Below are 23,905 nucleotides of genomic sequence, written 5' to 3'. Positions count from 1 at the left end.
CCAAAAGCAGAAAATACCAGAAAGATGTCTTCCTGTGTTGTATTGACTATGAAAGGCATTTGACTGTGTGTATCATAACAAATTATGGATAACATTGTGAAGAATGGGAATTCCAGAACACTTCACTGTGCTCATGCAGAACGTGTACAAAGACCAAGAGGCAGTCATTCAAACAGAACGAGGGATACTGTGTGGTTTAAAATCAGGAAAGGTGTGCTTCAAGGATGTACCCTTTCACCATAGTTATTCAAACTGTATGCTAAACAAATAATCCGAGAAGCTGGACTAGAAGAAGAAGAATGGGCACCAGGATTGGAGGAAGACTCATTAACGATATACATTATGCAGATGACACAACCTTGCTTGCCAAAACTGAAGAGGACTTGAAGCACTTACTGAAGAAGATTAAAGACCACAGCCTTCAGTGTGGATTACACCTCAACATAAAGAAAATAAAAATCCTTACAACTGGGCCAATAAAGAAACTCATGAAAAACGGAGAAAAGATTGAAGTTGTCAAGGATTTCATTTTACTTGGATTCATAATCAACGCTCATGGAAGCAGCAGTCAAGAAATCAAACAACGCATTGCATTGGGTAAATCTGCTGCAAAACACCTCTCTATAGTATTAGAAAGCAAAGATGTCACTTTGAGGACTAAGGTGCGCCTGAACCAAGCCATGCACGGTATTTTCAATTGCCTCATATGCATGCAAAAGCTGGACAATGAATAAGGAAGACAAGACAAAAAATTGATAACTTTTAAGTATGGTTTGGCAAAGAATATTGAATATGTCATGGACTGCCAGAAGAATGAACAAGCTTGTCTTGGAAGAAATACAGCCAGAGTGCTCCTTAGAAGTAAGGATGGCAAGACTTCATCTCACGCACTTTGGACATACTATCAGGAGGCACCAGTCCCTGGAGAAGGACATCATGCTTGGTAAAGTACAGGGTCAGCGGAAAAAAGGAAGACCCTCAACGAGGTGGTTGACACAGTGGCTGCAACAATGAGCTCAAGCCTAACAATGATTGTGAGGAAGGCACAGGACCAGGCAGTGTTCCGTTCTGTTATGCACAGGGTCACTATGAGTCGGAGCTGACTCGACAGCACCTAACAACATCTATCTATATATCATATCTATCTATCATCTAACTTGTGAGAACGACTCGCCCCTTTGCAATAGCCACTATTTACAACCTCTGTCCAATGATATACCAAGATAAAGTGAGTCTAGAGTCCTCTTAGAGTCAAACAGCCCAATCTCCTACTTACATGGGTCGTGCCAGATGACTTCTCAGGGGTGGCTGTTTCGTTGTGGGAACATAACTCTGGGAACCACTGCACATGGTAGCGGCTGATGCTGGGATCTACAATATCAAAACACACAAACAAAAAGAACAATCCAGAAGTCGCATTCCATGTAGTGCAGTGTTCTTAAAACTTGAGAGAATGGGAAGGGAGAAAACAACATTCTACAGGTGATCGAAAACTATGTAACAAACCAAAATGAAACCCACTGCCCTCAGGTCGATTCTGACTGACGGCGAGCCCACGTGGTACAGGGCAGAGCTGCTCCACAGGGTTTTCTTGGCTGTAACCTGTATGGGAGCGGATCGTGTTGAGCCAGATGAGATACGCAGGTTTTGCGTTTAGGCGTTAAGAACTGTGATGGCCAGTTTTATATGTCAATTTGGCCAGGCAAAGGCACCCAGTTGTTTGGTCAAGTGTTAGTCTAGATATTGCTACTCAGGTGTTTACACGTGATTAAACTTTACATCAGCTGACTTCCAGTAAAGCAAACTACCCGCCACAGCGGGGGTGAGCCTGATCCAATCAGCTGAAGACCTTAAAAACCACTACTGAGTTTGCTGAGGGAGAAGGATTCTGCCTTAAGACTGTAAAGAGACATTCTGCTGGCATTTCCAGCACCCCGTCTGACCTAGAGATGGTGGACACTAGACTGTTAACGTCTCCAGCCTATCACCTGACCAACACACTTTGGACCTGCCAGCCCCACAATCGTGTAAACCAACTGAGCCAGATAACATAAGGCAGTGAGCCCCAACTCAAAACCCCACTGTGAGTGGATATCCTTTATCCACCTGTGTGGTCCATTCACAGTGGGGTCCGTTCATGGTGGGCTCCGTTCATGGTGGTAGGGCCTTGTGTATTGGACTTGAGAATAAAGCAAGGGGAACAAGTCTTACAACGCCAAAGGAAAAACAGTGGTGAAGTAAAAAAAAAAGATAATTAGTAAAGTAATACCAAAATGATTCCAAAGATGTATTGAGAATAACTTAGCCATGCTTTTAATGCCCCTATGGACGCACTGGTGGTTCAACGGTAGAATTCTCGCCTTCCATCCAGGAGACCCGCGTGTGACTCCCCACCAGTTCGCCTCATGCCCAGCCACCACCCGTCTGTCCGTGGAGACTTGTGTGCTGCTAGGATGCTGAACAGGTTTCAGCAGAGCTTCCAGACTAAGATGGGCCAGGAGGAAAGGCCTGGTGATCTCCTTCTGAAAATTAGACAGTGAACACCCTGTGGACCACCGTGGCCCAAATCCCAGCAGTCATGGGCATGGCAGGACTGTGCGGCATCTCATTCTGTTGTGCGTGGGGTCGTCCTAAGTTGGGGGCCGACTCATCGGCAGCCGAGAACAACAAAAAGCCCCTACAAGAAAGGGCAACGCTTAGCAGTAACTCGCTTAGCTTCTATGTTATAAGAAAGAGTCATCAGAAGTCCCTGGATCCTGTGTTAATTGATAAAGATGTGAGAAAAGCTACTGAGTCCACACGAGAAGAAAAAAGTTTTCCTCAAACTTGAAAAATGGGTATTCATCTCTGTCCCCTGTTAAACATTGCCGTAACAAAATTCCCTCATCAGATGATATGGGATGTGGACTTTCCCTCCCCCCCCCACATAAGCCCACCATTGTATTTCCATATATTTGAACGCTATGGAGCCCTGGTGGCTCAGTGGTTAAGAACTTGGCTGCTAACCAAAAGGTTGGCAGTTCGAATCTACCAGGCGCTCCTTGGAAACCCTATGGGGCAGCTCTACCCTGTCCTATAGGGTCGCTGGCAACGGGTTTGGCTTTTTTCTTTTTTACTATTATCATTGAAAGATAACTTGGTGCTGTCAAGGATGAGCAGGAATGTTGACCCTTTAAACATTTTCACTCCCGGGTGGAGCAGCGTATTTTCTGTACATTTCTATATTTTGAACAATAAAATTAAAAAAAAAAGACAAAATGAAGTGTGGGAGGGAGGTTTTGACAGCCTTGGATTTACTAGCCAACCAAGTCTGGCCACAGGGTGTGAAACTGCACCGCTTTTCCTGGTGATTAACATCTTGTCCTAGGCGTTCATGCCAAGTGTTTGATGGGGGCCTTCAGGGACGGGGAACTCTTTGATGGAATTGGGTTGATCTTGTGGGAACCTGCTTTGAGTACTTTGGAACCAGAAAAGAACTTTAAATTGGAGAAAACCAACAGATATAAAGAGGGCACAAACAACCTTTAGTTAAAAGAGAAATCACTTACGAAGGGTTTTTAACTTTCACACAGCCGAGATCAAGGAATTTTTCTTAAGAGTTATACATTATGCATCAGTGTGAAGCCGGTTAATGAGTGAGTCTTTATTCATTCATTCAGCAGACGGCACCGCTGGAGGACCAGTGGCGAAATAACCACACGGGAGACGGTGCCCTCATGAATCTTACATACTCATAGGGCCAAGCGGATAACAAAACCCATAAAATAAAGGATATGTGAGAAGATAATAAGGCTATGGATAAATACCACAGGTAAGGGGGACAGGACAGACTGAAGAAGAGTTACAGTTCTAAATAAGGTGGTCAGTGTGTCACGCAGGGAGGCCGGCTTTTGGGCTTTTGAGGAAAGACCCGAAAGCAGATTGGCGGTGGGTGTGAGTCGTGCAGCTGTCAGGGGAGGGTGTCTGAGGCCAGCACTGTCCAACAGAACTCTCTTTGATGAGCAGAACGTTCAGTGTGCTCAGTACCAGTCACGTGGGCCCATGAAGCACTTCAAATGCCGCGAGTACAATACAGCAACCAAATTCTTAATTTTATTTAAGTTTAGTTAATTCAAATTTAAATTTAATTAACTACGGGTGGCTAGTGAGGCTACCGTCCAGTCAGCCCCCAAATCGCGGCGACCCCGTGAACAAAACACTGCCCTGTCCTGTGCCATCCCCACGACCGGTTGGGGGCTGGACAGTCGTGATCTGTAGGGTTTTCACTGGCTGATTTTTGAAAGCAGGTTGCCAGGCCTTTCTTCCTAGTTCATCTTAGTCTGGACGATACGTTGAAACCTGTTCAGACTCACAGCAACATGCAAGACTCCACTGACTTACGGGTGGCAGTTGTGCTTGAGGTGCACTGGCTGGGAATTGAACCAGGGTCTCCCACTTGGAAGCTGAGAACTCTACCACTGAGCCACACTGCCCCCCAGTAGCATTTTGATTGTCCCTTAACTAACTCACTTAGTCTTAAGTATTGTGTTTCAATTAGGTGACAGCCTCCTTGGGTTTTAGTCATTACTCTTAGCAACCCCTCATATGGGGAGATGACTTTCCAGCCATCTGCAGGGGTGTGCTTGAACGCGATGGCCACACCACCAGGCTATGAGAGCAGATGAACAACAGACCAAGCTTTCAGGACGACGGAGAGGCCCTCCGCTTAGTTGCCTCCACACAGCTCTGCCTGGCCAGGTCTGTACAGGTGTTGAATTGCTAAGAATTTGGGGGCTTTAACAGCCAGTCTTCCTTTTGGGTGTTGAATTTTAATCCTTAGACAGTGAGTATACAAAGTCCATGGGGAAGTGACTGGCAACTTTTAGAAAAAATGGAGAAATGAAGGCGAAATGACATACAATATACGACGAAGCTGGGCTTTGTGAAACGGGAGAACCAGAGTTATTTAGCACGCTGAACCCAAGTTTGAAAAAAATCTTGTCTGCCAGCCTTCAAACTCAGGGGCAGCCATAAAGGAAGGGTTCCAAAATCATTAATTACATGTGAATTCCTAAAATCCCAAAAGTCTAATGATCAGGAATGATGGGGTTACTGACATTACGGCTCTGAGAAATAGCGGCCATCCTAGGCTCCCCAGAACAACAGTTGCCGTAACAAAGAATTGAAGGTTGTCATGCAGAGGGGGAAAATACATTTTGAAAGACATCAGAGAAAGCAAATCCCATTAGGACAGGGATTTTTGTGTTTGGTTCTTTGCAGTATCTATAGCACCTGAATTAACCCACTGCTGTCGAGTTGATTCCGACTCATAGCAACCCTAAAGGACAGAGTAGAACTGCCCCATAATGTTTCCAAGGAGTGGTTGGTGGGTTCAAACCGCCAGCCTTTTGGTTAGCAGCTGTGCTCTTACTGCTGTGCCACCAGGGCTCCTAGCACCTGAAATGGTGTCCAGCACACAGCAAAAAAAACCCAAAACACTGTTGCCATCAGGTCAATTCCAATTATTTATGTGTTAGAGAGTAGAAGTGACCCATAGGTTTCTTCCTGGCTGTGATCTTGACAGAAGTAGATCACCAGGCCTTTCTTTCCCAGTGCCTCTGGATGGGTTCGAACCACCAGCCTTTGAGTTAGGGTCGACCACGAGCTGCTTTCACCACCCAGGACCTCTAGCATATAGTAGGTGTTCAATAAATATTAGTTGAATGACGGCTTCTCCTGGATCAATTCCTTGTTCTCTTGATATTTGTAAAAATGTGATGTGACAGGACTTTCTCGCTCATACAATTAAAGTAGGAATTACTGTCTTCTAGACTTTTTTTTTTTTTTAGACACAAGGCGCTTCTATTAAAAGTACAGTTAAGAATGATGAAGGTTTTCTTTCAGTCTGAGCGCATTTTTCATGCTTACGGAATCAAAGCACTAAGTCTAAATCCAGAAAGACTAAAACCATCAATTGTGAATTCAATTATCACACAGTAAAAATTACCTAGTGTCAGTGGAATAATAAAATTACAGATTAATAAAATGAGCTAAGTGAAATAAATACTGCTTTCAAGAAAACAGTCGTTCTTCTACAAATTCAATATTGACAACATTTCTTCCCTTCTAGAGGATTCGTCTTTATACAGCACAGCCAACCCAACTACCATACGATTAAGCTGAGAAGGGCTAATACCTGATGTTTAATTTATCTCCCTATGAAACGACATACTACCTCCTAATAAATAATACAAAACTTGAAGCTCTCTTGTTGGGAAACTCTGAGGGAAATCAATATAGTTGTGCTTTTAGATTCTTCACTCCAAATCCAAAACCAACATTCTTAAACTTGACATTTAAGAACCAATTTCTGTTTACAATTTGGTCTTGATTAGCAAACATAATTCTTTTCTAACCTTATTTGTCACAAGCATTCAATCCTTTTTGGTTTTCAACTTAGTGCATCACTGGTGAAAATAGGTTATAATTCAAGAACATTCAGATACATGTGTGAAGGAGCTGAAAACCACTGGAGATGGGCCTACTTAGTTATATACAGAATATATAATTTCTGACTTCACAGAAATAGAAAGGGCCAGAAAATCCAGCTAAGAGGTCCTTTTTAATAACAGAAATTGAGTTCATATTTACATCGTATACAGCATTCATATACTAAGTAGTGTTGTTGACAGATGCCATCAAATTTATGCCAACTCATGGTGACCTTATGGTTTAACCGAATGAAAGGCTACCTGGTGTGCACCATCTTCTTGATCATTGGTATGCTTGAGTCGCTTGGCACAGCTATTGTGTCAATCCATCTAATTCAGGCTTTCCCTCATTTTTGCTGACCCTCTACTTTATTAAACGTGATGTCCTTCTCTAGGGATTGGTCTTTTCTGATGACATGTCCAAAGTAAGCGAGTCAGAACTGTGTGTCAATTCTAAAGGCGTCTCCTTTTCTACCCGTGATAGTTCTGAATGGGAACATGTTCCATAAATGTCTGGGAAAGCTTTGGTTTGGGATTCCATAGCTCACATGGTAACAGCATAGAAGGTTTCTGAAAGGGGAAAATGTGGAATAATTTGGAACACATGCTTACCAACTCTTTTTGCTTTGGACTTCCCAAAACATTGGACAATCCCTTCTGCCTCGCATTGTACCATGAGGAGCTCCACTGTGTTTTGTATGTGAATGAAGCTCTCCAATTTAAAGTGAGGAGAGTAACAGATGGACTTAATTTAAGGAAAAGGGCTCTTTGAATTGTTCTCAGTACAGCAGACCCCCCCTTATCCGAGGGAGATACATTCTAAGACCTCCCATGAATGCCTGAAACCAAGGATAGTATTGAATCCTGTAGATACTATGATTGGTCCTATACATACATACGTATGATAAAGCTGAATTATAAATTAAGCACTGTAAGAGATTAACAACAGTAACTAATAATAAAATAGAACAATTAAAACATTATACTGAATAACAGTCGTGTGAATGACGGAGTGGGACGGACAGCCTGCGATTCCATCACGCTCAGCACTCGGTTAACATTTCCAAACCACGGTGGACCGTGGGTAAGTGAAACTGCAGAAAGTGAAACCACGGATAAAGGGGGACTGCTGGGGCGCCTGGACCCGAAAGTAAGCGTCTGTGCGAGCCACCAGAAATCGCCTAACACTGGGCACGGCGGAAATCTCTGACACGGAAATGAGTGCTTTGCACTGTAAAACCCATCGTCGTCGAGCTGATTCCGACTCATAGCGACCCTACGGGGAATTTATTATTCCAATAAGGGATGCCTCCAAACACCTGACCATAAACATCACACCTGCTATCACCATCGTTAGTCAACAGAAGACTAAAAGCCTTAGCCGGCATTAAGGCCTGAGGAAGAGGTAAAATGCTAAAAGTCTGGGAAGAAGAATATAAAATTGTCATCATTCACAGACTACGTGATTGGTTTTATAAGGAAACTGCGAAAGAATCATCAGATAAAATGTTATTGCCTCGATAATGACAGAGAAACCTGTGAGAGCCGAACTCGACGGGACTGCCTTATTTTTCCAGGTCTTGCAAGTTTTCCACCTCTGACAGGGGCAGTCTTACAACTTTTCTATCATCACTCCCTACTAGAGGAAAATAGTTAGGTTTTCCTTCTCTGCCAGGTTTCTGCCTTACACGTGTTCTGGCTTTTTCAGGTTTTCCTGTATAACAATATTGTTGGATTCACAGTCAACATATAAATATAAAATGTATCGTTCGTACAAGCAAAGAACCCTGTGGCGTAATGATTAAGTGCTCAGCTACTAACTGAAAGGTTGGCGATTCAAATCCACCCAGTGGCTCCGTGGGAGAAAGACCTGGTCACGTGCCCCGGCGAAGATTACAGCCAAGGAAACCGTATGCTGTGAGGCCGCTCTACTCTGTCATATGAGGCCACTGTGAGTCCGAATCAGTTCAACGGCGCCCAGCAACAACACATGTACAAGCAACAAAAATTAGACAATGAAATTGAGAAACATTACGCCGTATACAATAGGATCGAAATAAACACAAATACCTTGGAATAATAATACAAGGTCTTACAGCCTCTTCGCAATATACAACATTATTGAGAGAATGTTTTAAAACCTGAATAAACAAAGGAATATATCACATCTGTGGCTTGGAAGGCTCAGGATTTTTAGACGTGAATTCTCTAACCACTGACGTAGAGATTTGCTGCGATTCAATAAAGATGCCGGCAGATTTTTGTGGAAAACAACGGATTCATCCAAATATTCATATAAAAACGCAAAGGGTCACGAAGAGCCCAGACAATCGTGAAGAAGAAGATAAAAATTGGAGTACTTTCACAACCTAATATCAAGAATATTAACAAAGTCATAGTAGTTAAGACAATGAGGTATTTGCACCAAGGTGAAAAACAGCCAAATGACACTATAGAAAGTTTGAAAATTAACTTCTGTCTCTCTCTCTCTATGTATATATACACATACATACATACATTTATATATGTAATATATATACACAAATCTACATATATATATATTTGATTTAATTAAGGCAAAAGTGGTAACAGAGTTTTGGGGAAGGGATCACTTTTAAATAAAAGATGCTGGGTTACTTGAAATCAGCAGAGATAAAACTAAAAGAACACTGACCTCGTACACTGGCCCATACAGAAAACTGAACTCTAAGTGAAAGTCAGTCAAAGACCAAAAAAGCCATCGAGTGGATTCCGACTCATAGTGACCCTACAGGACAGAGTAGGGCTGCACAATTTCCCAGAAGCATCTGGTGGATTCAAACTGCCAACCTTTTGGTTAGCAGCTGTAGCTCTTAACCACTGCACCACCAGGGTTTCCCAGTCAAAGACAGGGAGATGTAAAATGATAAAGCTTCTAAAACGTAAAAAAGGAGAGTATCTCTGTGGCCTTTGTGTGAGCAAAGATTCGTTACACAAGACACCAAGAGCAGTAGACAGAAGCAAACAAACTGATGAAGTGATCCTCTCTGTAATTAAGGGCGATTTAGAAAGTAAAAAAGGGGAGAGTGCCTTAAAGCAGGAGAAGATTCTCGCAACACATCAAACTGACAAATGACTCACACGCTCCATAAGGAAAGAACTCGTTGGCGGATTTCAAAACTGCACAGAAACTCCCAGGAATCAACATCGACCCCTTCAGATATCAGAACAATAAGACATTTTAAAAAGAGGTATTTAAGGGTTTTGTTCAGCGATGCTTTAATACCAGCGCTGTGGCCTGACACGTCCCTGTTCACAAGAGCCTTCGTGTCACTGTGCCATCTCCAGCACAGCCCGAGAGCAGCTTACCCACCTTCAGTCTTCTTCCAGTAGACCTTGACCTGCAGCTGGTTGTCCTGGTAGAAGGGAGCCCCGATTTCCAGGAGCCGAGTGGGTCGTCTTCTTTGAAAAGGGGTCTTGATTTGAATCACATCCTTTCTACTTTTCCCAAGGGTTTCCTCTACAACAAATTCAAAGTACAGCATTCTAACTTACTTGTGAAAATGATCCCACTGAACTTAATTTCATTTTATTATTTCACACCAGTGCCAGTTTTTTAAAGTAAAATATGATGTAACTCCAGATTTTTCCAGGCCCCTGGTGATGACCCATCTTCATAATACACTGAAATAAATGCCTGAAAATACCCGTCATCCCAGAATTTAAGTTGGTAATCAATAGGTATTCACCCATGCTTGAAGGATGCTCTAACTAAAGTAACAAAGTTAGGGCAGTTAGGGGGAAAACTGTCTTAATACAACATTTTATGCAGTTATGAAGGGTATAAAATAAATAATATTAAATGACCGTTTAATGGAAACAACGGATAACTTTTCACAGAAATGCTGACATTACGCATCAATACATCATCCATCAAGTCCAACTTTATCAAATTGGTGGCAAGGGGTCCAAATTGAATCAACAATGGTTAAATGCCAGCTTCAGTCACAGCCCTCAATAACCAGTCTACACACTGCGGAAATTAGTCGCAGACATCCAAAAGTCTGACAGATATTAAAGTAAAATAATAAAATACTCAGCAAATGGAATGGAAAGCACTGTCGACAACACATTAGAATGAGAAATAAGCTACAAGGACACATTCATTCACTCAGTCATTCCTTCTGTAAACCTTTAGTGACTGGGCGGTGCAAATGCTTAACACGTTCCGCTGCTAACCAAAAGGTTGGAGGTTCAAGTCCACCCAGAGGTGCCTCTGGAGAAAGGCCTGGTGACCTACTTCTAACAAATGAAGCGTTGAAAACCCCAGGGAGCACAGTTCTACTCGGACACGCATGGGGTCACTGTGAGTCAGAATCGACTCAATGGCAACTCTTTGCTAGCTCCCTCAGTACCAGCACTGAGCTACATGCTGGGCATATAACGCTTTTCTACTTGAGGGGCTCTGGAGATAACAAAAGACATGTCTATAGAAAACTCTACCACAAAATGGAAGCCATGTCCACGGTGCAATAGGAGCGTAGTCGGGGACGGAAGGAATCATATGAGCCTGACAAACTCCTGCTGTCTGTTCCTGGAACAAGTGCTGACAGACTTCTGATGAATGAGCTGTAGGGAGTACGTGGTAAAATTGTTTCAATATGAGATGGTGCTCTATGGAGAAACCAGGGCACATTAGGAAAGACAAGATGAGAATACATGTGTGCGCTCATTACTGTCTGCTTTTTTAACACTGGAAACCCTGGTGGCGTAGTGGTTAAGTGCCACAGCTGCTAACCAAAAGGTCCACAGTTCAAATCCACCAGGCACTCCTTGGAAACCGTATGGGGCAGTTCTACTCTGTCCTATAGGGTCGCTATGAGTCGGAATGGACTCGACCACAACGGGTTTGGGTTTTTTTGTTTTTGTAACATTAACTTTTTATTCCTATTATCTATTTAAAAATGCATTCCGTATACACTCATTACAAAGCAAGGACAATATAAAAGTGAAGAAGAATGCATTACAGTGTTGGCGAAGAGTACTGAATACACCATGGGCTGCCAGAAAAACAAATCTGTCCTGGAGAAAGTACAGCTAGAATGTTTCTTAGAACCGAGGATGATGAGACTTCATCCCCCTTACTTTGGACATGTTTTCAGGAGGGACCAGTCACTGGAGAATGACATTATGCTTCGTAAAGTAGAGGGTCAGCAGAAAAGAGGAAGACCCTCAACGAGATAGATGGACACAGTGGCTGCGACAATGGGCTCAAGCACAGCAATGACTGGGAGGATGGCGTGGGACCAGGAAACGTTTTGTTCTGTTATACACAGGGTCACCATGGGTCGAAGCTGACTCAACGGCAACTAACAAGAATGACCCCAAGCCCCAGGACTCCCATATCCAATGGGAGATAGAGGTGCGCTGCTATAAAACAAGACATGACGAACTGTTTCTCTGAACTGGGCAATTTAAACTTTCCCTCCTTGACCACTTCTTAGTGTGTCTCTGTCTCCGGAGGGTCATGATCTGGCTCTAGATTTATTTTCTGTTTTCTGTTGGAATTTAGCGGCATCATCTCCTGTTTGTGCCACAAACTACAACTTATCCCTAGAGTGAGTCGGGCTCAACTGTATGTTTATATTTCTGATTCCCTGATGTGGGAAGGCACCAGCACGCCTTCTTTCTGCCTGGTGCAAGCTCCTTCAGCCTTCCAAGCTCCCCATGAGTGCCTGGAATAGCTCCTTGGCGAACGTCTCTCAAGGTGATCCGAAACACACCTCTCTTCGGTGCTCCTGTATTGTTCCAATCTTGAACGCATTTTTTCTTTAACTTGCTCTTCCTTTGTTTCCTTCTTTCTGAATTCCAAACAGCCCAAATGTTGTTGTTGTTGTGTGCTGCCAAACTAATTTTGACTCATAGCGACCCCATGTGACAGAGTAGAACTGCCCTGTGGGGTTTCCTAGGCTGTGATCTTTACCGAAGTAGATGGCCAGGTCTTCCTCCTGTGGAGCCACTGGGTAGGTTCGAACAGCCCACCTTTCAGTTAGCAGCCAAGCGTTTAACCGTTGCACCTCTAACCAAAACAGCTCTAGGTGAAGAGATTCAGCCCTACTGACAATGTCCTGATAGCAAGTGAGATATCAAAAGTTTTCCAATAAAGGTTACAACGAGATTTCTAATAAGGCTTAGAGTGAGAGTCACATTCCTGAGCAGGTGGGAAGAAGGGAGAAAGAGGAAGGTGAACAAGGGTGAACTCTCAATCTGGGGGATCAGACAGCAACAATAAAGGGAAGCTAGGGCCCCCCTCCCCCCAAAAAAAACCACATCAACTGTCTATTTTGGCTCGTACTGGTGTGTTCATTAATTGATTTATTCAGAAGACGTAACGAAAAGGGCTTCTTGTGGTCAGTTGCCTTCAAGTTGACTCCAACTCGTGGTGACCCAAGGTACACCAGGATGAAACACTGCCTGGTCCCACACATCCTCACCATCGCCAGCATGACTGAGTGTGTTGCTGCCTTCCACCCTAGAGGGCTTCATCTTCCAGCACTGTATCAGACAGTGTTCTGTTGTGATCCATAGGGTTTTCACTGGCTAATTTTTAAAAGTGATGGCCAGGCCTTTCTTCCTAGTCTGTCTTAGTCTGGAAGCTCTGCTGAAATCTGCCCACCACAGGTGACCTTGCTGGTATTTGAAATACTGGTGGCATAGCTTCCAGCATCACAGCCACACACAAGCCACCAGAGTACGACAAACTGGTGGAAAAAGTCTTGGGTACTTATTAATCACGTCCATATTTAGAGTATTTTAATTTAAGGAGTTTAAATAAATGTCTAAACAAATGAAAAATGCTTATTAAGCTAATATTTTATGAAAGGCACTACACCCTACAGAATGCCCAGACCGATAGCCCGGTAAGAGTCCAGAAAAGTAGGCAGGGTAGGACATAGGAAAATTACAGGGCTCCTGGCCAAAACCCTTCACTTTTTTGATACCACCATGGAGTTAAAGAATATTCCTGGTTATTAGCAAAGTCATTTTAAATAACTAATTAGGACTTAGGATTTTCACAAAGTCATTTATGTTTCGAATGTCTTAAATAATATGTGCTATCGAGAAGTCAGAGCCTTAGTGGCATAGTGGTTAAGAGCTACGGCTGCAAACCAAAAGGTCAGCAGTGTGGATCCACCAGTTGCTCCTTGGAAACCCTATGGGGCAGTTCTACCCTGTCCTATAGGGTCACTATGAGTAGGAATTGACTCGACAGCAACGGGTTTGGGGTTTGTTTGTTTCTTTGGTATTGAGAAGTTGCCAGTGGATAACTGTTGTGGACTGAATTGTGCCCCCCAAAATGTGTGTTGAAATCTTGGCTGCTGTGCCTATAAATATGCTCCTCTTTAGAAATAGGGGTTTTCTTTTGTTGTATTAATGAGGACAGACCAGTATGCGGTGGGTCCTAGACCTAATGTCCTGAGCTAAAGTGAACGAGGGTGGTGAGGTCCAATCTGAATCCAAGTTCTGAGTTATTAAAAGAGCAAAACAGACACAGAGACACACACAGGGGGCTGGGGGGAGAGGAAGATGCCATGTGAGGACCCGTCTACAAGCAAAGGAATGCCAAGGATCGCCAGCAGGCACCAGACACTCGGAGAGAGAGGTTCACTGAGGGAACTGGCACAGTCAAGATCCTGATTTGGACTTCAGCCTCCAGGACTGTGAGAAAATAATTCTCTGTTCTAAAGCTACCACATGTTGTATTTCTGTCACGGCAGCACTACAGAGCTAAGACAATAACCAAGATAGAAGTTTGAACTCTATGTTTAACCTCTTTGTGAATCCTGTCTTCCTACTGTATCCCATAGGAGCCCTGGTGGCACAGTGGATAAGCACTCGGCTGCTAAATGAAAAGTCGGTGGTTCGAATCCACCAGCTGCTCTGTGGGAGAAAGATGTGGCAGTCTGCTTCTGTAAAGACTACAGCCTTGGAAACCCTATGGGACAGTTCTACTCTGGCCTATAGGGTCGCTATGAGTCGGAATTGCTTGACGGCAATGGGGTACTATATCCCACTAGAAGAAGGAGAAGCTTGCCATTGAGTCGATTCCAACTCATAGGGACCCTATAGGACAGAGTAGAACTGCCCCATAGTTTCCAAGGAGTGCCTGGTGGATTTGAACTGCGGCCGTTTTGGTTAGCAGCTGTAGCTCTTAACCACTGTGCCACTGGGGTTTCCACTATATCCCATACAAGCTTTTTTTTTTTTTTATTAACTTTTATTAAGCTTCAAGTCAACGTTTACAAATCTAATCAGTCTGTCACATATAAGTTTACATACATCTTACTCCGTACTCCCACCTGCTCTTCCCCTATTGAGTCAGCCCTTTCAGTCTCTCCTTTCGTGACAATTTTGCCAGCTTCCCTCTCTCTCTACCCTCCCATCCCCCCTCCAGACAAGAGCTGCCAACACACTCTCCAGTGTCCACCTGATATAATTAGCTCACTCTTCATCAGCATCTCTCTCCCACCCGCTGACCAGTCCCTTTCATGTCTGATGAGTTGTCTTCGGGGATGGTTCCTGTCCTGTGCTGACAGAAGGTTTGGGGACCATGACCGCCGGGATTCCTCTAGTCTCAGTCAGACCATTAAGTATGTTCTTTTTATGAGAATTTGGGGTCTGCATCCCACTGATCTCCTGCTCCCTCAGGGGTTCTCTGTTGTGTTCCCTGTCAGGGCAGTCATAGATTGTGGCCGGGCACCAACTAGTTCTTCTGGTCTCAGGATGATGCAGGTCTCTGGTTCATGTGGCCCTTTCTGTCTCTCGGGCTCCTAGTTGTCGTGTGACCTTGGTGTTCTTCATTTTCCTTTGCTCCAGGTGGGTTGAGACCAATTGATGCATCTTAGATGGCCACTTGTTAGCATTTAAGACCCCAGATGCCACATTTCAAAGTGGGATGCAGAATGTTTTCATAATAGATTTTGCCAATTGACTTAGAAGTCCCCTCAAACCATGTTCCCCAGACCCCCGCCCCTGCTCCGCTGACCTTTGAAGCATTCATTTTATCCCGGAAACTTCTTTGCTTTTGGTCCAGTCCAATTGAGCTGACCTTCCATGTATTGAGTGTTGTCTTTCCCTTCACCCAAAGCAGTTCTTATCTACTGATTAATCAATAAAAAACCCTCTCCCTCCCTCCTTCCCTCCCTCCCCCCCTCGTAACCACAAAAGTATGTGTTCTTCTCAGTTTGTACTATTTCTCAAGATCTTATAATAGTGGTCTTATACAATACTTGTCCTTTGCCTCTGACTAATTTCGCTCAGCATAATGCCTTCCAGATTCCTCCATGTTATGAAATGTTTCAGAGATTCGTCACTGTTCTTTATCGATGCGTAGTATTCCATTGTGTGAATATACCACAATTTATTTACCCATTCATCCGTTGATGGACACCTTGGTTGCTTCCAGCTTTTTGCTATTGTAAACAGAGCTGCAATAAACATGGGTGTGCATATATCTGTTTGTATGAAGGCTCTTGTATCTCTAGGGTATATTCCGAGGAGTGGGATTTTTGGGTTGTATGGTAGTTCTATTTCTAACTTTTTAAGAAAATGCCAGATAGATTTCCAAAGTGGTTGTACCATTTTACATTCCCACCAGCAGTGTATAAGAGTCCCAATCTCTCCGCAGCCTCTCCAACATTTATTATTTTGTGTTTTTTGGATTAATGCCAGCCTTGTTGGAGTGAGATGGAATCTCATCGTAGTTTTAATTTGCATTTCTAATGATCAAGAGCATTTTCTCATGTACCTGTTGGCTGCCTGAATATCTTCTTTAGTGAAATATGTGTTCATATCCTTTGCCCACTTCTTGATTGGGTTGTTTGTCTTTTTGTGGTAGAGTTTTGACAGAATCATGTAGATTTTAGAGATCAGGCGCTGGTCTGAGATGTCATAGCTGAAAATTCTTTCCCAGTCTGTAGGTGGTCTTTTTACTCTTTTGGAGAAGTCTTTAGATGAGCACAGATGTTTCATTTTTAGGAGCTCCCAGTTATCGGGTTTCTCTTCATCATTTTTGGTAATGTTTTGTATTCTGTTTATGCCCTGTATTAGGGCTTCTAGGGTTGTCCCTATTTTTTCTTCCATGATCTTTATCCTTTTAGTCTTTATGTTTAGGTCTTTGATCCACTTGGAGTTAGTTTTTGTGCATGGTGTGAGGTATGGGTCCTGTTTCATTCTTTTGCAAATGGATATCCAGTTACGCCAGCACCATTTGTTAAAAAGACTATCTTTTCCCCAATTAACTGACTCTGGTCCTTTGTCAATTATCAGCTGCTCATACGTGGATGGATTTATATCTGGGTTCTCAATTCTGTTCCATTGGTCTATGTGCCTGTTGTTGTACCAGTACCAGGCTGTTTTGACTACCGTGGCTGTATAATAGCTTCTGAAATCAGGTAGAGTGAGGCCTCTCACTTTCTTCTTCTTTTTCAGTAATGCTTTGCTTATCCGAGGCTTCTTTCCCTTCCATATGAAATTGGTGATTTGTTTCTCTATCCCCTTAAAATATGACATTGGAATTTGGATCGGAAGTGCGTTATATGTATAGATGGCTTTTGGTAGAATAGACATTTTTACTATGTTAAGTCTTCCTATCCATGAGCAAGGTATGTTTTTCCACTTAAGTATGTCCTTTTGAATTTCTTGTAGTAGAGCTTTGTAGTTTTCTTTGTATAGGTCTTTTACATCCTTGGTAAGATTTATTCCTAAGTATTTTATCTTCTTGGGGGCTACTGTGAATGGTATTGATTTGGTGATTTCCTCTTCGGTGTTCTTTTTGTTGATGTAGAGGAATCCAAGTGATTTTTGGATGTTTATTTTATAACCTGAGACTCTGCCAAACTCTTCTATTAGTTTCAGTAGTTTTCTGGAGGATTCCTTAGGGTTTTCTGTGTATAAGATCATGTCATCTTCAAATAGTGATAACTTTACTTCCTCCTTGCCAATCCGGATACCCTTTATTTCTTTGTCTAGCCTAATTGCCCTGGCTAGGACTTCAAGTACGATGTTGAATAAGAGCGGTGATAAAGGGCATCCTTGTCTGGTTCCCGTTCTCAAGGGAAATGCTTTCAGGTTCTCTCCATTTAGAGTGATATTGGCTGTTGGCTTTGCATAGATGCCCTTTATTATGTTGAGGAATTTTCCTTCAATTCCTATTTTGGTAAGAGTTTTTATCATAAATGTGTGTTGGACTTTGTCAAATGCCTTTTCTGCATCAATTGATAAGATCATGTGGTTTTTATCTTTTGTTTTATTTATGTGATGGATTACATTAATGGTTTTTCTGATATTAAACCAGCCTTGCATAGAGAGAGAATAAATCCCACTTGATCAGGGTGAATTATTTTTTTGATGTGTTGTTGAATTCTATTGGCTAGAATTTTGTTGAGGATTTTTGCATCTATGTTCATGAGGGATATAGGTCTATAATTTTCTTTTTTTGTAATGTCTTCACCCGGTTTTGGTATCAGGGAGATGGTGGCTTCATAGAATGAGTTGGGTAGTATTCCGTCATTTTCTATGCTTTGAAATGCCTTCAGTAGTAGTGGTGTTAACTCTTCTCTGAAAGTTTGGTAGAACTCTGAAGTGAAGCCGTCCGGGCCAGGGTTTTTTTTTGTTGGAAGTTTTTTGATTACCATTTCAATCTCTTTTTTTTGTTATGGGTCTATTTAGTTGTTCTACTTCTGAATGTGTTAGTTTAGGTAGGTGGTGTTTTTCCAAGAATTCATCCATTTCTTCTAGGTTTTCAAATTTGTTAGAGTACAATTTTTCGTAGTAATCTGAAATGATTCTTTTAATTTCATTTGGTTCTGTTGTGATGTGGTCCTTCTTGTTTCTTATTCAGGTTATTTGTTTCCTTTCCTGTATTTCTTTAGTCAGTCTAGCCAATGGTTTATCAATTTTGTTAATTTTTTCAGAGAACCAGCTTTTGGCTTTGTTAATTCTTTCAATTGTTTTTCTGTTCTCTAATTCATTTAGTTCAGCTCTAATTTTTATTATTTGTTTTCTTCTGGTGCCTGATGGATTCTTTTGTTGCTCCCTTTCTATTTGTTCAAGTTGTAGGGACAGTTCTCTGCTTTTGGCTCTTCTTTTTGTATGTGTGCATTTATCGATATAAATTGGCCTCTGAGCACTGCTTTTGCTGTGTCCCAGAGGTTTTGATAGGAAGTATTTTCATTCTCGTTGCATTCTATGAATTTCCTTATTCCCTCCTTGATGTCTTCTATAACCCAGTCTTTTTTCAGGAGGGTATTGTTCAGTTTCCAAGTATTTGATTTCTTTTCCCTAGTTTTTCTGTAATTGATTTCTAGTTTTATTGCCTTGTCGTCTGAGAAGATGCTTCGTAATATTTCGATGTTTTGGACTCTGCAAAGGTTTGTTTTATGACCTAATATGTGGTCTATTCTAGAGAATGTTCCATGTGCACTAGAAAAAAAAGTATACTTTGCAGCAGTTGGGTGGAGAGTTCTGTGTAAGTCAGTGAGGTCAAGTTGGTTGATTGTTGTAAGTAGGTCTTCCGTGTCTCTATTGAGCTTCTTACTGGATGTCCTGTCCTTCTCCAAAAGTGGTGTGTTGAAGTCTCCTACTGTAATTGTGGAGGTATCTATCTCACTTTTCAATTCTGTTAAAATTTGATTTATGTATCTTGCAGCCCTGTCATTGGGTGCATAAATATTTAATATGGTTATGTCTTCCTGATCAATTGTCCCTTTTATCGTTATATAGTGTCCTTCTTTATCCTTTGTGGTGGATTTAAGTCTAAAGTCTATTTTGTCAGAAATTAATATTGCTACTCCTCTTTTTTTTTGCTTATTGTTTGCTTGATATATTTTTTTCCATCCTTTGAGTTTTAGTTTGTTTGTGCCTCTAAGTCTAAGGTGTGTCTCTTGTAGGCAGCATATAGATGGATCATGTTTCTTTATCCAGTCCGTGACTCTCTGTCTCTTTATTGGTGCATTTAGTCCATTTACATTCAGCGTAATTAGAGATAAATAAGTTTTTAGTGTTGTCATTTTGATGCCTTTTCATGTGTGTTGTTGGCCATTTCATTTTTCCACATACTTTTTTGTGCTGAGACGTTTTTCTTAGTAAATTGTGAGATCCTCATTTTCGTAGTGTTTGACTTTATGTTTGTTGAGTCGTTACGTTTTTCTTGGCTTTTATCTTGAGTTATGGAGTTGTTATACCTTTTCGTGGTTACCTTATTATTTACCGCTATTTTTCTAAGTAAAAACCTAACTTGTATCGTTCTGTATCGCCTTGTATCACTCTCCATCTGGCAGTTCAATGCCTCCTGTATTTAGTCCCTCTTTTTGATTATTGTGATCTTTTACCTATTGACTTCCATGATTCCCTGTTATGTGTATTATTATTATTATTTTTTTAATTAATCTTAATTTGTTTGTTTTTGTGATTTCCCTATTTGAGTTGATATCAGGACATTCTGTTTTATGACCTTGTATTGTGCTGGTATCTGATAGTATTGGTTTTCTGACCAAACAATATCCTTTAGTATTTCTTGTAGCTTTGGTTTGGTTTTTGCAAATTCTCTAAACTTGTGTTTATCTGTAAATATCTTAATTTCACCTTCATATTTCAGAGAGAGTTTTGCTGGATATATGATCCTTGGCTGGCAGTTTTTCTCCTTCAGTGCTCTGTATATGTTGTCCCATTCCCTTCTTGCCTGCATGGTTTCTGCTGAGTAGTCTGAACTTATTCTTATTGATTCTCCCTTGAAGGAAATCTTCTTTTCTCCCTGGCTGCTTTTAAAATTTTCTGTTTATCTTTGGTTTTGGCGAGTTTGATGATAATATGTCTTGGTGTTTTTCTTTTTGGATCAATCTTAAATGGGGTTCGATGAGCATCTTGGATAGATATCCTTTCGTCTTTCATGATGTCAGGGAAGTTTTCTGTCAGGAGTTCTTCAACTATTTTCTCTGTGTTTTCTGTCCCCCCTCCCTGTTCTGGGACTCCAATCACACGCAGGTTATCCTTCTTGATAGAGTCCCACATAATTCTTAGGGTTTCTTCATTTTTTTTAATTCTTTTATCTGATTTTTTTTCAGCTATGTTGGTGTTGATTCCCTGGTCCTCCAGATGTCCCAGTCTGCATTCTAATTGCTCCAGTCTGCTCCTCTGACTTCCTATTGCATTGTCTAATTCTGTAATTTTATTGTTAATCTTTTGGATTTCTACATGCTATCTCTCTATGGATTCTTGCAACTTATTAATTTTTCCACTATGTTCTTGAATAATCTTTTTGAGTTCTTCAACAGTTTTATCGGTGTGTTCCTTGGCTTTTTCTGCAGTTTGCCTTATTTCGTTTGTGATGTCTTGAAGCATTCTGTAAATTAGTTTTTTATATTCTGTATCTGATAATTCCAGGATTGTATCTTCATTTGGGAAAGATTTTGATTCTTTTGTTTGGGGGGTTGGAGAAGCTGTCATGGTCTGCTTCTTTATGTGGTTTGATATGGACTGCTGTCTCCGAGCCATCACTGGGAAACTAGTTTTTCCAGAAAATCCGCTAAAAAAAAATGCAGTCAGATCCCTATCAGAGTTCTCCCTCTGGCTCAGGCTATTCGGATGTTAATGAAGCCGCCTGGGGAGGGTGGGGGAGGGATCAGAGAGATAGGAGAGTAGCCCCTCAGAATATAGCCAGAGTTGCTTGTGTTGCTTGGAATGACTATTATATGTGAGATTTCCGCGGGGCGCGTCACCTACGTGTGCTGGCTGTGTGGAGATTGCCCCCGGGGCATCTGGCCCGCTGGAGTCACAGTCAGATCCTCCTCTGCCAGCCTGGGACGGTGCACTCCCGACTCCAAAATCAGTCACTGCCTCCCGTGGACTCCCCGTCCCACCTGCCGCATCGCCGTGCCGCCCCCGCGAACCGGCTGGGCTCCCCCCCGGGGTCAGCTCAGGCGAGCGGAGCAGCTCCCCGTGCCTGCGCCGCGACCGTGCGTCCGGCTGGGACGCCACTCTCCCCGCTCCAAGACCCGTCGCCGTCTCCCGGGGACTCCTCCCACCGGCTGCATCGCCATGCCGCCCGCGCGAACCGGCTGGGCCCCCTCCCCGGGTTAGTTCAGGGGGGTGGAGCAGCTCCCCGCGCCTGCGCCCTGCCAAAATTCCGGTGGGCCAGCTCCCCGGCTGGGACACCGCTCTCCCCGCTCCAAGACCCATCACTGTCTCCCGGGGACTTCTCCCACCAGCTGCGTCGCCAAGCCGCACGCGTGAACCGGCTGGGCCCCCTCCCGGGGTTAGTTCAGAGGGGTGGAGCAGCTCCCTGCGCTTGTGCCGTGCCCGCACCCCACCTAAATCCCGGCGGGACGGCTCCCCATCTGGGACGCTGCTCTCCCCGCTCCAAGACCAGTCACTGCCTCCCAGGAACTTCTCCCACCGGCTGCATCGCCACGCCGCCCGCGTGAACCGGCTGGGCCCCCTCCCGGGGTTAGTTCAGGGGGGTGGAGCAGCTCCCCCGTCCGCGCCCCACCAAAATCCTGGTGGGACGGCTCCCCGGCTGGGACGCTGCTCTCCCCGCTCCAAGACCAGTCACTGCCTCCCGGGGACTTCTCCCACCGGCTGCGCCGCCACGCCGCCCGAGTGAACCGGCTGGGCCCCCTCCCGGAATGAGTTCGGGGGCCAGGGCTAGGCCCCTTGTTTGTGCCGTCTGCCCCCCTGGGCTCTGCCCCAAATCCGGCGCCGAAGGTCACCTGACTGGTACGCTGGCTCCAGGCTCTGAAAACAATCGCTGCCTCCCCGTATTTGTTCGTTCTCCGTCTCTAAATCTGTGTTTGTTGTTCAGGGTTCGAAGATTGTTATGTATGTGATCGATTCACTTGTTTTTCCGAGTCTTTGTTGCAAGAGGGATCCGCAGTAGCGTCCACCTAGTCCGCCATCTTGGCCCTGCCTCCATACAAACTTTTAATTGTAGATGTAAGAACATATTTGTATATATCTCAAGACCGGACCACTGTCACTTTGTCAAAATGATTCAAGAGCAGAAATACATTAGTCTTGGTGTGGCTGATACATGCCACGTGTAAAGGACAATGTACTTTCAAGACCTCTACCAGTCCTAGAAAGGAGCCCTGGTGGAGCAGTGGCTAAGCGCATAGCTGCTAACCAAAAGCTGTTCTGCGGGAGAAAGACCTGGCAATCTGCTTCTGTAAAGGCTGCAGCCCAGGAAACCCTATGGGGCAGTTCTACTCCGTCACATGGTGTCAGCAAGAGTTAGAATCAACTAAAAGCATCCAACAACCAGTCCTAGGAGTATGTCCCTCCCACTGAGACTGTCTTCTTCACTTTTAGGAGTTAAAAAAAAAAAAAAGGGAAAAAATCATTCTTACCATATTGTGAAGAGAGATGAAGTCTGATATATGGTCTTTAAGGCCATAAAATAAATTGAGTATATAATATGCTTTTTTTTTTTAACATCAAAATTCCAATTAAATTCGTAGTTGGCATATTCAGAGTGTTTTCTCTCCACTCCATTTCCAGTTTGGAGAGCTAGAAGGACGTTCCAGCTTCACAGGGCAACTACAGGACATGTAGGACCTGTCTGCCTTGGAGACGGTTCTGCTGCATCCAAAAAGGCTAGCTAAGTTCCTATTACCGGCAGCAGCATGCCTTTCTTCCTTCAAGGGGCCCTTTCATAAAATGGCATCAACGGTCAGCCCAGCTTGTGTAGACAATATTTGCAACTACAACACCTCGTAGCCTGTGGACTTGGAAAATTATAATTCAAAAAGTAATTTATATGCTGACAGTCACTACTCTCCTTCTCTAAAGTATAATTTCCCTTGCTCACACTATACCAAAAAAAAAAAACCAAACCCATTGCCGTCAAGTCAATTTCGACTCAAAGCAACCCTGTAGGACAGAGTAGAACTGCTGCATAGAGTTTCCAAGGAGCGCCTGGTAGATGTGAACAGCTGACCTTCCGTTAGCAGCCGTAGCACTTCACCATTATTTTTCACTTTTAGTTGGTCTATGAGGAACTATATAGTGCTCTTGTAGAAGCTGGAAACTAGTGTTTCTGAGACTGTCTGTCAGCTTTGGGATATAAAATCCTGACAAACGTGAAGCTACATCCTGCCTACCCCTGAGACCCAACAATACCTGTTACTACAAGTGCTTTCTACTACTACTCCGTTTGCTACTCTCCTTCCATTACTTTGCAGAAGGCAGTTGAATGCAATCCGTCAGTCCTTGAGAATAAAAACCCCGTTGCTGTCGAGTTGATTCTGACTCATAGCGACCCTAAAGGACACAGCAGAACTGCCCCATAGGGTTTCCAAGGAGTGGCTGGTGGGTTCAAAACGCCGGCTTTTTGGTTAGCAGCCAAATACTTAATCACTGTGTCACCAGGGCTCCACTGCACCACCAGGGCTAAAGTGGCC

General features: G+C 43.2%; 1 protein-coding gene across 1 annotated transcript in view; it reads right to left on the bottom strand.

Annotated features, from left to right (window-relative positions):
* LOC100661859 (anosmin-1) overlaps positions 1 to 23,905 on the bottom strand; it is a 156,276-nt gene that overhangs the window by 13,903 nt on the left and 118,468 nt on the right. Inside the window, exons 9-10 of the mRNA XM_010600200.3 lie at positions 9,823 to 9,969; positions 1,277 to 1,371 (exon numbers count right to left, since the gene is read on the bottom strand). Of these exons, the coding sequence (XP_010598502.2) occupies positions 1,277 to 1,371; positions 9,823 to 9,969 (242 nt within the window). The remainder of the gene's footprint in view (positions 1 to 1,276; positions 1,372 to 9,822; positions 9,970 to 23,905) is intronic.

The sequence above is a fragment of the Loxodonta africana genome, chromosome Y, assembly GCF_030014295.1.
Source record: "Loxodonta africana isolate mLoxAfr1 chromosome Y, mLoxAfr1.hap2, whole genome shotgun sequence".
Classification (NCBI taxonomy): Eukaryota; Metazoa; Chordata; class Mammalia; order Proboscidea; family Elephantidae; genus Loxodonta; species Loxodonta africana.
This window is presented reverse-complemented; position numbering and strand designations above follow the sequence as displayed.